This window comes from Carcharodon carcharias, chromosome 12 (assembly GCF_017639515.1).
Source record: "Carcharodon carcharias isolate sCarCar2 chromosome 12, sCarCar2.pri, whole genome shotgun sequence".
Lineage (NCBI taxonomy): Eukaryota > Metazoa > Chordata > Chondrichthyes > Lamniformes > Lamnidae > Carcharodon > Carcharodon carcharias.
In genome coordinates this window covers 98,999,440-99,012,080 of record NC_054478.1, presented here as the reverse complement: position 1 = coordinate 99,012,080, position 12,641 = coordinate 98,999,440, and the positions used below count along the sequence as shown (strand labels likewise).

General features: G+C 45.9%; 1 protein-coding gene across 2 annotated transcripts in view; it reads right to left on the bottom strand.

Annotated features, from left to right (window-relative positions):
- LOC121284752 (major facilitator superfamily domain-containing protein 6-like) overlaps positions 1-12,641 on the bottom strand; it is a 78,506-nt gene that overhangs the window by 28,966 nt on the left and 36,899 nt on the right. For both annotated transcript variants that reach the window (XM_041200312.1, XM_041200313.1), the window contains exon 3: positions 29-126. In XM_041200312.1, coding sequence (XP_041056246.1) covers positions 29-126 — 98 coding nt within the window. The remainder of the gene's footprint in view (positions 1-28; positions 127-12,641) is intronic.

The following is a 12,641-nucleotide window of genomic DNA, read 5'->3' as shown; positions in this document are numbered from 1 at the left end:
TTCAAAATATTCTTGACTTTATCCTTACCTTGCAACACCTCCATGGGGAGTACGTACCATGCATTTTCCAAATAAGAGATATATAAATACCGAGCTGTATTACAGGCCAGGCCAATATACAGTACCCTGGGACACAAACAAAGCACAGTTAAGTACAAAGACAGGGCTTCTCTTGTTAACCCCAATTTTTATAAAATCCAAAAGACTAATCAATATCCCGTAGCATTGATCCTAGTAAGTCAAAGGGCATATTGCCCACTAAGCCCTTTAGTTTCTCATTCCCTTTATTACTCTTCTGTTTTAATTATTTTTTCCTCCCTTCCTGTTTGTCCCTTTTTCATTCTCATTTACTTACTCTCTTCAACAACAACATCTTTAGTGCCTTTAACAAAGGCATTTCACAGGAGTGTTATGAAACAATATATGTCATAGACCCACAAAAGGAGGCAGTAGGGTGGATGACCAATAACTTGGTTAAAGAGTTAGGTTTAACTGCTAGATTAAAGAAGGAAAGAGAGGTAGGGAGGTAAAGAAGTTTAGGGAGGGAATTCCAGAGTTAAGAGCCTTGGCAGCTGAAGGCTTGGCCACCAACAGGGAAGCAATTAAAATCGTGGATGCTCAAGAAACGAGAATTAATGGAACGCAGATATCTTGGAGGGCTGCAGGGCTGCAGTTGATTACAGACACAGGAGGGGAGGATCTCAAACCAAGGATGAGAATTTTAACATCAGGGCATTAACTGGAATCCAGTATAGGTCAACGATTACAGGTGCGATGGGTGAATGGGACTTGGTGGAACGTAGGTCACTGGCAGCAGAGGGTTTGAATGACCTCAAGTTCATGGAGGAAAGAGCCTGGGAAGCCAGCCAGGAGTACATTGGAATAGTTAAGTTTAGAGGTTTTAATCGGCAGATGAGCTGAGACAAGAACGAGGTCAGGCAATGCCACAGAGGTGGAAATAGATGGTCTTTGTGATGGCTAGAATATGTGGTCAGAAGTTCACCTTGGGGTCATATATGACACTGTGGTTGCCAACAGTTTGGTTCAGCCTCAGACAGTTGCCAGGGGGCAGGGTGGGGATTCTGGCTAGGACCACAGGCAATAAATTAGGCCTTCTGAATACTTAGTTGGAGGAAATTTCTACTCGTCTAGTACCAGGTGTCAAGACAAGCAATCTGACATACTAGAGAAGGTGGAGAAGTTGAGAGTTGAAGGTGTGGTAGAGCTGGATGTCATCAGGGTATATGTGAAAACCAATGTTATGTTTTCGGTAGTTGTTGCCGAGGGGCAGAATGAGAAGAGAAATAAGAGGAGGCCAAGCTTAGACTCATGGGTGCGCAAGGGGGAACGGTGAAGAGCTGGAAGGGAAGCCATTTCAGATTATTCTCGTAATTTATCATTGTTTTAAAATCTCCTTAGCAAACATACCCTGAAAGAACAACCCCAAAGAGTCATTGAACCTGCTCTAGAGAGAGGCTACAGAACAATGATATTTTACCTTTACATTGGGCCTATGAACATGGGGCCAAATGGAAGTTATGAAATATGCAGGAGGATATACATAGAGTCCAGAACATAGAGGCCTGGAGGTATGTGTCACATGCTTTTGCAAGAAGGGTTAAAAGCTGTTGGAGCCAAGTTCATGGGTAGTTTTGCGATATTTCTGTAAGATTTTTTTAATGTGTGATGCAGGCTAATTTTTTTGCGAGTTAGAAATTGTCACAGTGTTTGTATCTTGGTGGTCGGTTTGAATTTTTTTAGTAGAATGTAATTGGGGAGAAAATTGAAATGAGAGCAAGGTTTTGCATAATATGAATGGTGAATAATGAAAATATAAAATAACAAATTACAGAAGGATAAAATACTTCAATGAAAGTGAAGAAAACGGCAGACAGGCACAGCAGTTCAAGCTGCAGCAGAAATGTCACTTTAAAGCCTAAATATTGACAGGAAGTAGGTGCAAGGCTCAAACAGAGGCAACTTCAAACAATATAGTAGATTTCTTCCAAGTATCATGACACTCAGCTTATCTCCTGATGTAGATTAATTTAGATATTTTATACCCTAGGTCAACAAATCATAATCCTGGATCATACCCAGGACTGATGTCGTTTGCACCAATATGATTATTTGAGTTATGTTTAACCACTGATTTTCTAAAAAAAACAGCTAGTTTTCATGTTTTAATGAAAAGCTTTTAACTAAGGCAGCTACACAGCATACATGTGGCAGATACTGAAAATTAGTGACCCTAGCCTTAAGAGTTAAATGGCCGTGCATGCACTTCCCATTTCATTATTGCCAGAATTGTACCTTTGGCAGGCAGGTGCACGTTTGACATATCGGAACGTAATATGACGGGTGATGACATCGGGCGTGCATCCTGGCATCATAGCGCACTCGCGCGATATTTCGTTTTGTGGGCATGCACTGGAGTCAGCTGCTCGTCTGCCGATAATTGAAAGCCCTATTTAGGTCATTAAGGACCTAATTAACTTGAAATTTATGCTGCCCGTCCAACCTAATGTTTGGAGGGTAGGCGAAAAAGCCAAGCGGCCTTTACATTTTTTAGGAAACCTCATCCACGAGCGGGATGAGGTTTCCTGAAGCTAATATCAATTAAATAAAACCTTTAGACATTAAAAACATGCCCCATCTCATGTGACATTATCACACGAGGGAACATGTTTCATTCAATTTTTACTGTTAATTTTTTTAAAAAGCACTTCAATCTCCCTGAGACACTGGCAGTGCGGAGCCGATCACGGGCGACAGTCGGCTTCCCGACTGCACCTGCCTGCTCCCGCCGAGCCCGCACGCCAACTGTAAAATTCTGTCCTTTATGTTACAGCAAAGCAAACCTTGTGCAAAAACGTAACAAACTTACTATGTCAGGTTAAACATTACTTAGTCTGAGACATAATGTGCAAGGTTACGGGGATGAGGCAGGAGAGTGGGACTAGCTGGAATGCACTTTCAGAGAGTCAGTGCAGACTCGATGGGCCGAATGGCCTCCTTCAGCATGGCAAAGATTCTGTGATCCTGTCTGAGGAAATCAGAAAGCAGAAAAAATCAAGCATAGCTTTGCTGAACAACCTGACTTGAACCTTTTGCATCGTGGGCACTGATTTAAGAGTTGTAAAGAAAGTGCTAGACATTTCATTTCAACTCATGTAGAAGCTACATTTTTAAAATCAAAAGCAGCACAAAGTTTCCATCAGCTGAAATGGAATGAACATTTTCAAAAGTGCAACTGGCATCCTATTCATAAGGTTGCTTGAAATAGAATGAAGGCATAACAATTAAAGGAAAGCGAAGAATTCAATTAGATCTGAATATTCTAAAGATTCCTGCATGCTTAGAGAAGAAGTCATCTGTAGTGTAGCCACAACCAGTACATTCCATGCATTGCATAACCTAAATACGAGCAGCTCCTGATAGGTCTGTGGACTACAGATGACCAAAGTTGAGAGAATCTGGAATTTCTTGATATTGACTGGTATAAACTGGTGCTAACTGCATGCAGTAATATAGTTAGTAAGATTAAAAAAAGATTGTAATGAAAGATTAGAAGATGAAACAGAAGGAAGGGAAGCAGAAAGTTAAGCTCAATGGCTGTAAGGTGTTGTCCACAGCAATGCAACTGCTATGGGTTATGGGGTGTTGTCTGTGTTTATGTTTCTTTAACCCTTAGTAAACCTGCAAGTGTTTCACTCCTGCTGAGTCTACAGCTCTCAGTTCTGGTACATCGACAGTCGACAAGTGCAAGCCCATGTCTAACCCTATATTAACAATGCTAATGCCAACAGAGGGAGTAAGTGTGTCTTTGAGACATATTTTCTTGGTGCCTTCCTCCAAGAGCTGGTGATGGTAAATCTAAGCAGCAGCCACTAGCAGATAGATTTCATCCCTCAAACATCCTGACTCCCCAAAATCTGGCCACAGGTGGGCTGATCTCTTATCTGGCTTGTCCAGGTATAAAAGGCATAATAGATAATGCAAGGAAAAATTGTTCTGTGAGAGGTGGTGTACACAGAGGGATTCTTTTAATTCATTTATGGGATGTGGGCATCACTGGCTAGGCCAGCATTTATTGCCCAACCCTAATTGCCCTTGAGAAGGTGGTGGTGAGCCGCCTTCTTGAACCACTGCGGTCCATGTGGTGTAGGTACACCCTCAGTGCTGTTAGGAAGGGAATTCCAGGCTTTTGACCCAGAAGCAGTGAAGGAACAGTGATATAGTTCCAAGTCAGGACGGTGAGTGACTTGGAGGGGAACTTCCAGGTGGTGGTGTTCCTATCTATCTGCTGCCCTTGTCCTTCTAGATGGTAGTGGTTGTGGGTTTGGAAGGTGCTGTCTAAGGAGCCTTGGTGAGTTCCTGCATCTTGTAGCTGGTACACACTGCTGCTACTTTGCATCAGTGGTGGAGGGAGTGAATGTTTGTGGAAGGGGTGTTAATCAAGTGGGCTGCTTTGTCCTGGATGGTGTCAAGCTTCTTGAGTGCTGTTGGAGCTGCACTCATTCAGGCAAGTGGAGAGTATTCCATCACACTCCTGACTTGTGCCTTGTAGATGGTGGCCAGATTTTGGGGAGTCAGGATATGAGTTACACACCGCAAGATTCCTAGCCTCTGACCTGCTCCTGTAGCCACAGTATTTATATGGCTAGTCCAGTTCAGTTTCTGGTTAATGGTAATCCCCAAGGTGTTGATAGTGGGGGATTCAGTGATGCTAATGCCATTGAACGTCAAGTGGTGATGGTTAGATTCCCTCTTGTTGGAGATGATAATTGGCTGACAATTGTGTGGAATGAATGTTACTTGCCACTTGTCAGCTCAAGCCTGGATATTGTCCAGGTCTTGCTGCATTTGGACATATTCTGCTTCAGTATCTAAGGAGTTGCAAATGGTGCTAAACATTGTACAATCATCAGTAAACATCCCCACTTCTGACCTTATAATGGAAGGAAGTTCATTAATAGAGTAGCTGAAGACGGTAAGGCCGAGAACACTACCCTGAGGAACTTCTGCAGTTATGTCCTGAAGCTGAGATGACTGACCTCCAATAACCACAACCATCTTCCTCTGTGCTAGATATGACTCTAGTCAGCGGAGAGTTTCCCCCTGATTCCCACTGACTCCGGGTTTGCTGGGTATAGTAGTGGTGTAAATAGTGACCTTTAGGTTCATTTCAAGCCCAGATTCATCTGGTTGCAAGGATGCAATGTGAAATGACTTTGGCTAGTCCCAAGTGACTCAGCTCCTAGTGGATTTGGCACAAGACTGCCCCTAAATTTGGCACTAATTGACAATGTCAATAACAGAGAATACAGGATAGCTGGTGTGGGGAGAAGTTACCACACTGATTCAATAGAAATGTGCTTCTGATTTTGCAGCATAGTGGAGGAAGCTTTATTCTGCATCCAGTTGTGCTATACCTCAACTGGAAGTGCTTGATGCTGATAATGAATAGCTGAAATAGGAAGCGTTCCAGTCCCAGCACTAACTTTCATCACTTTGATGGATAAGAACAACAGGTTAGAATGGGACAATGGCACAAAATAGATGGTATTGGATCAGCTGCCCATTATATGCAGAACCCGATATTTAATTTCATTGACTGAGATGGAACTGAACATCAGGTGCTGTGTATATCTGTAGTAATGGTATTGACCCAGACACTATGGGGGGAGTTTTAACCTAGTAAATGAGCGGCTTTGAGTCAGGTGGGAGGGTTAATGTCTGGGAAATCTGTTTCCAGACCCAAACACACCTCCAACACATCCATTTTTCCAACTTTAACAGGGCCCAGCAGGTGGACAGGTGACCGATCCACTCCAAAGAGGCAAATTGGAAATTTAGGTACGATAATGATGCCGCTAACCTCATTGTTATTTAGGTTTTTGACTGTAACTGTCATTGGCTGTGTTTTCCAACAACCAGGCAGCTTCCTGAAAGTGAGGGCTTGGTGGATCCAGACAGCAGTACCTCAACTGGAAGTACCTTTACACCTACCTCTTGAATCCAATGTCAGCCTGAGTTGCCTCCATGATCGGGACACCCCACCTAGCACACAGCATCTTATCTCCCCACATAAGGGCAGAATTTTCCACTTCCGCCAGGGTTGGGAAGTGTGGTGGGTGGGGACTCAAAATTTGGTATGATGGAAGGAGCCAGTTTCCACTGACAGGAAATCATATTGGAATTTGTTCTCCAGACTCTGATGGCGGGTTAAAAACGTTTCCCATTGATCTATGTCAGGAACCATATTTGCATTCATTTGCATCTCATGAATGCTCATTAAAAGGCCAACTCACCAGAATTATGCTCTCCCTCCAAATTAAGTTTCCCGTCAGCAGATAATTAGAAGTCTGTTTCTCGACTGTACAGAAGCGACCTGCATCTGACGAGCTTGACTTCATCAACTTCGAGGTATAAAGACCCTACTTTTGCCTAACTCTAAGAACGTTTCTGCAAGATTTCACGTGCTTATATCAGAAACTGCACCAAAGCTGTGTACAGGGGGCAATGGCAGCGGGAAAGTGGAAAACAGAGGTAGGACTTGAGGGGGGGGGGGGTGGTTGCAATGGAGCATGGGAGGGAAGGGTGAAGACAGAGGCAGAGGAGGGAGTGATGGCCAAGGAACAGAGTGGAGTAATAGAAGTGGGGTAAGAGTTATAAGCCCGTCCAAGAATAAATCAGAGACTCATGGGGCTGAGGCCATGTTGTCAGGGGCATATTGAACAGACTGTTCTGGGGTTGTGAGGGCATGTTAGAGGGCTATGCATGGCACACATGTCTTGATGCCAGTCTAGAGTGGGGAAGGGCATCTCGGGACAATGATGGTCATGCACTGTATGCTGTGCAGGGCATTGTCAATATCCTAAAGAATTTGGGGGTTAAATGTATGGTACTGTGAGGCAGATGGCAAATCATGGCTTGGCGAGGTATCTGCACCCCGTAAGTCGGGAGCTGAAAAGTGATGGAGCGAGGAAGGTATTAGATGGTCTCATTGTTGGGGGGGTTTCCCGGAAAGTCAGGGTGCATGTCGCCTTGAGAAAAGGAGGGGTCAGGTTGACAAAGAACATGTGGATATCATCATTAAATGGTTCAGTGGAGAGGACAGGAATATCAACACAGATAATGATGGGTTCCAGGGTAATGGATAGTGACAGGAGGAATGGGAATTAAGAGGTGGTGAGGATGGAAGAGGATGGGAAGGACTTGGAGGGGATGATAGGGGGAGGTTGGAAGCTGGTCTCCCAGACGAATGTTAGCAGCACCATTTTTGAGTTCACCTTACAATGATGCAGTTTGAAAGTCAAGCTTGAAAACAGTCAGGCAGGGAGAGGTCTTGGGGCGTGTGGGAGGAGTTCAGCACAGCAAATCTTGGCTGATTGAAGGGGTACCCTATAACTGTCCTGCTCAAACCATGAGAAGCATATCTCAGCTGAGTGCTGGACTCGAGGGTCTAATGCACAATGAATGAACTTGGTTCCTTGGTGTGCATTCAGACAAGAATCCATTAAGTTTAGGTGCTGCAGTGCATATGGTCTTAAGTGACATCTGATCGTTACAGAGGCATGTCAGAATGGATGCAGGCTCCAAGAATCAATGGCCACATCTGCTGCGTAGAGACAGCATGGACCCTACAAGCCTCCAGTTTCGCAATGATTTGGACATGGCATTCAAGGCGCCATGTTTGCAGTCAGAACATAAGTTCACGGACTAGGTATGCATAGTTATTATAAAGGCCAATTTGTCAATGGTTAGCGCTTGACCGTCTGAAAATGGAGCTACATCCAGACAACAGTATCTCTCCAAACATCAGCTCTCATGCATGTTTAATGCAGAGGCCTCAGACTGATACAGAGCCCCAGGATGCCTTTGGACATCAGGACACAGTGATCTGTCACATGACAGCATGGACACAAAGCTGCGAGTTATGTTAGCATTGTACTCACAGAGAGTGGCTCAGCAGGACCATCGTTTGATTATTTACAAACACACATAACCCTACATTTGTCAGAAACCTGTCAAGTCTATGTCCTGCATTGCATTGGCATCTGCAAGGAACATGGCCCAGTCAGTTCTCACACAGCAGTCAATGCTAACTTATTCCCTTCATTAATACTGGTGAGCACTCAGGAGGTGTGCCAGAGCATCACTTTTATACCATTACAGTCCTCGATATTGTCCATCTCACAAAGGTCAATCCTTGATATGAACCCTAAGTCACTGTGTGCACAGTCATGTAATGAATCCCATGTTGATTAGGGCTCTGTGCATGACCTCACAGTGGGATTCCATCAAGCAATGCTAGGCAGCCGCTCAAGAGCAAAGTAACTTCCTCACAGGTAATTGGACAGCTTAATCAGGATGAGCACACACCGCTGACATCGCACACTCATTCCCGCCTAGCAGACATTTCAAATGTAACAGAGTGGATCAACTTCCATCACTCAGTGTCGTACATGGGGAGAGTGGGAATGAATAAATGAATAATGTTCAGCCTCAAACCCTGAGACGAAATAACGCTACAGGGAGGCATGAAAGGCTATGGTGCTCTATAATGAATAACACTTTTACCAAAACCTCACGGTCATAAAATAAAGGCCATTGCAAAATGCACTTGGGTGAAAAGACTCCAACATTGGTCACGATAAATACTTATAACATCCACAAACTGCAGACTTCAGTGCAACAGCATCAGGATAATCACGAACCTCAATGAACAATTCTCATGAGGTCACATAATGTCTGCCTCAGATGCAACAGTTACGTGTCTATTGTCCAGCCATCATTGTCATGTACGAAGCGCTTTTGTTCATGTGGAACTAAGGGTGATTCATTGTCAGGAGACTGACTGAGACTTCTTGGAACTGAGAGACAAGACAGAAGAGAACTGAGTGGTGGACAGGGGGCAGTGGGCGGCATTTTCTACACTTGAATGAATGTACACTTGCCTCACATCAATTAGCCATTCAATACTTGAGACTTGGAGAGGGATAAAAGCAAAATGTATTTACAACAGTACACATTATATACAGTGAATGGACACCTGTGCCACCATTGTGCATTCAAGACTTCCTAATTTTCCTTACTCTATCGCTACATCTAGTGCAGCCCTGACATCACAGCAGAGGTGGAGGCATCCTGTTGACAGCTATGCCCTGTTGTCTGAGATGACTTTGGCAGCGTCCTCTGGAGGCCCGAGACCTGGAGGAGCCCCGTCTGCTAAAGGTCTCCTGTTCTGGGGCTTGTGCATTCTCCTCCACCTGACCTGCTCAAGTTGATGGGGTCACAGGCAGAGGAGATTTGGAGTGACAGGACACCCTTCGAGACTCCTGGTTGGATGCCCCGGGGTGTCAGGCACCCTCTCTGACTCCTGGAGGGAGGTTAAGGTGCCCCGTCCACATCTCAGTACTGCTGGAACACACCCATGACTAGAACGATGGAGTACGAATGCAAATCCAGCAGAAACTGTGTGTTCTATTGGACCTGGGACTCCAAGGTGGCCGCCAGCCTTCCCATGGAAACTTCAATGACCTTGCATGTGGAGCCACATCATCAGACAGAACTGGATGGACTCCTCCATCCTTCGTTCCAGTCTGGTGATAGCCTCTGACAACTCTGGCTGATGTCCCCCTGCCAGTCTCCGCATCTCCAACATTTCTCTCAGGGCCAATTGCAGAAGCTCATAATCAGACTCACACTCTGCAAGGGCCTGGTCTCCAGCAGTTCTCCGAGTGTCAGAAACGTCAGCTGTCACCACTTCTGCCTGCTTTGGACATGTGCCCGTGCAGTGATCACATTGTGAACCCGAGCCTACTTTAGAACTAGGACCCACCGAGATACGTGTATCTATGCTGGTGGAGGATGCAGTTGAACACAGTGACGATCTTCATCCAATGGATCCTCTACCTCCATATCGGAGGTGGTCTGGGGTCTTGGGCTGGGCCGCTTGCTTGAGGATAGCCTTTGCCTTTTCATGCTGTTAGCTGGAATACAGAGAACAGATAATTAGTGATTGACTAGGCAGGCTCCTACACTATAGGTCACTCACAGTCATTGTCCACATGCGGTCAATGTATACTGCATGGAGCCTCACAGGCTTGTTGGGGAATTCCAATCTCACCTTCCGTGCAGGAACGATCTCTGTCCTGTCTGGTGAGCTCTACTGCCTGCTCCTTGTGCGAGGAGAGTATCCTCAGCTCTGGGGGAAGAACCCCTCAGGCCTGTGATCTCACCGGCTGATTATGGGCGAGCTTGCCCTATATAAAGACAGTTAGATTGACTGTGAGCACTACGGTTGAAAGAGCACTTCAGAAGCATGCGTACCTGCTGTGTGTGCTGAGCCCTCCCCAAGCAAGGGATTAAGATGCTTGTTTATGCAGGGTTTTACATGAGATTTGATCTTAAAGTGGCTGGTAGAGATCCAGTGCTGATGTCCCATCATCTGGTAGTGTGTGACATCCCTGTGGACTCTAACCCTTAAACTGCCTGATGCCCCCATGAGAGTGTGAGTTTAGAGTGAGAAGAAGGTTCACTTACACTGGCAGAACACATCAGATCATTCATCCTTTTCCTGCACTGCATGGTGGCCCTTCTTCATTTTCCACTGGCGCTTACCTCCCTGGCGACCTTCTCCCAGGCCAATGCGGTCAGGTGGGAGGACCATCAGCTCCCATCCTGAGGAAGGGGGACATCCAACCTTTCCTGGATGGCCTGGAGGAGAATATCTAGGGAGGCCTCGCTGAAACATGGAGCAGAAGGTTTGGTTCGCTTCTAGGCCTTTTTGCCACAACACTTGGCCTGCAGTGAGTAAATGTCTGTGCGGGTGCCATTGAAATATGGCACCAGAGTCTTCAACCCCATGAGGTAACGACTGGGCGGATGAATCCCTGCCCATCCAGCCACAAAATTCGACGAGTTCCTCCCTGATGCATAACTAACGAGCTGGAAAGTGGAAGATCAGGTGTGGAAATCCAGCCCGCTGCCCAGCAGGAACCACATCAACCTTCCCTCCAGTTAGTCTCCAAACTGGAAAATTCTGCCCTAGGTTTCCAGATTTCTCTCCCAACACCGCCTCCCACCCCCAGTCTTCTGATTCTCCCAAGGCCTCGAATGCCTCACCTCAAGGCACCTGATCCCTCACCCATGTCTCCAAACTCTGATTTCTCCTCAAAGGAACCAAACCTCTCCCACCCCTCAACGTCTCCAATCCCCCTTCCTGAGACCTTCAATCCCTCAGCCACAAGGCCTTAGGCCTTCCCACCCCTAACCTCCCCCCACACAGGATCAACAATCCACCTGATCAAGCCCCCTCCTTCCCAAATGATCGAACCCCACTCCTCCCGTTCCAACCCACCTGACCAACTCCCACCTTGACCGACACCCTGTCTTCCCCCGATCGAAATTCCTCCAACTGACCTCCCCTCCTCCCCTTCCCTCCAATGGAAACCCTCCCTCTCCCTAATTGACCCTCATCCTCCTTCTTCCTCTAATTATCCCTCTCCTCCACACTTTCACCCCCCCCAAATCCCTTCCTCCTCCCTATCCCCAATCAACTTCACCCTGACTCTCCAGCATGGACTTACCGCCTCCCCACCTGACTAGAGGCCCAGTGAGCCAATCAGGCTGGATCCTGGGTGAGGAAGTGATTGGTGATGTTAGAATTCCACAGCACCTGGTGGAATCCCAGATATCAGGTTCCTCAGGACTCTCTGACTGAGCCATTTCTTGCGAGTCAGGTAAATAAATATTGTCCACTGTGGCCCCGAATGTGAGGTGTGGGGTCTAGTTCAGCGACATCCGACCACAGGCTGAGGGCAGATGACGGTTGAGGGAGTCGGGTTTGATCGCAGTGGGGTTTGATGCTGACTGTGGGGAGCAATACAGTGGTAAGGTGGGGGCTGGGGGCGATTTACAAGGTAACTTGTTTGACCTGGCGGAAACACTCCTGCTCCTCCTGGATCCTAAGCAGCACAATAAAGGCCCATACCCAATGGATTCAGCTCTTCCTGCCTCTTTTTAACAGCTGGAATTCCCGAGGCCAGGAAAACCCAGCTGGTTAAAATTAGAAGCACTCTTAGAATTAAAGCACACAGCGTCATACAAACACTTACATGAACAACTATCCCTTGATAGGAGACTGTTCACCTACCCCTCATCCTGATTTCATCAAAATGGAAAGTGGACGGTTTCAATTTTAAACTTTTTATCCTCCCATCCCAACCAAACCCACCCATTTTCGGCAGTTAAAATTACCCCTTATAATGCTTTAAAAGGACTGTTAAAGGATCTAGGGAATGAACAGAGAAATGCAATTAGAGCAGACAACTCCAGTTGAACAACAAATGATGGGCCAAATGGCCTCCTCTGTGCTGTAAATTCTGAGAGACATGTTCTTCCTGATATGAGGGTGACTCAATTGTTAACAAAGGTCCTGGTGTTTTCAGCCATAAATACTATTTCCATTAATATTCAGTTTATGTACTTCTTGTATTTTGCTTGAAAAACTATGCTTCAGTGAGCCCTCAGGCAAAAAAATTTCTCAATAATCTAGAATTTACCTTTCCTTAGCATAGCTTTCTCTCAGTACAAAAAGATTGCCTAAAAATAGGTGGAAACTTGTAGCCTCC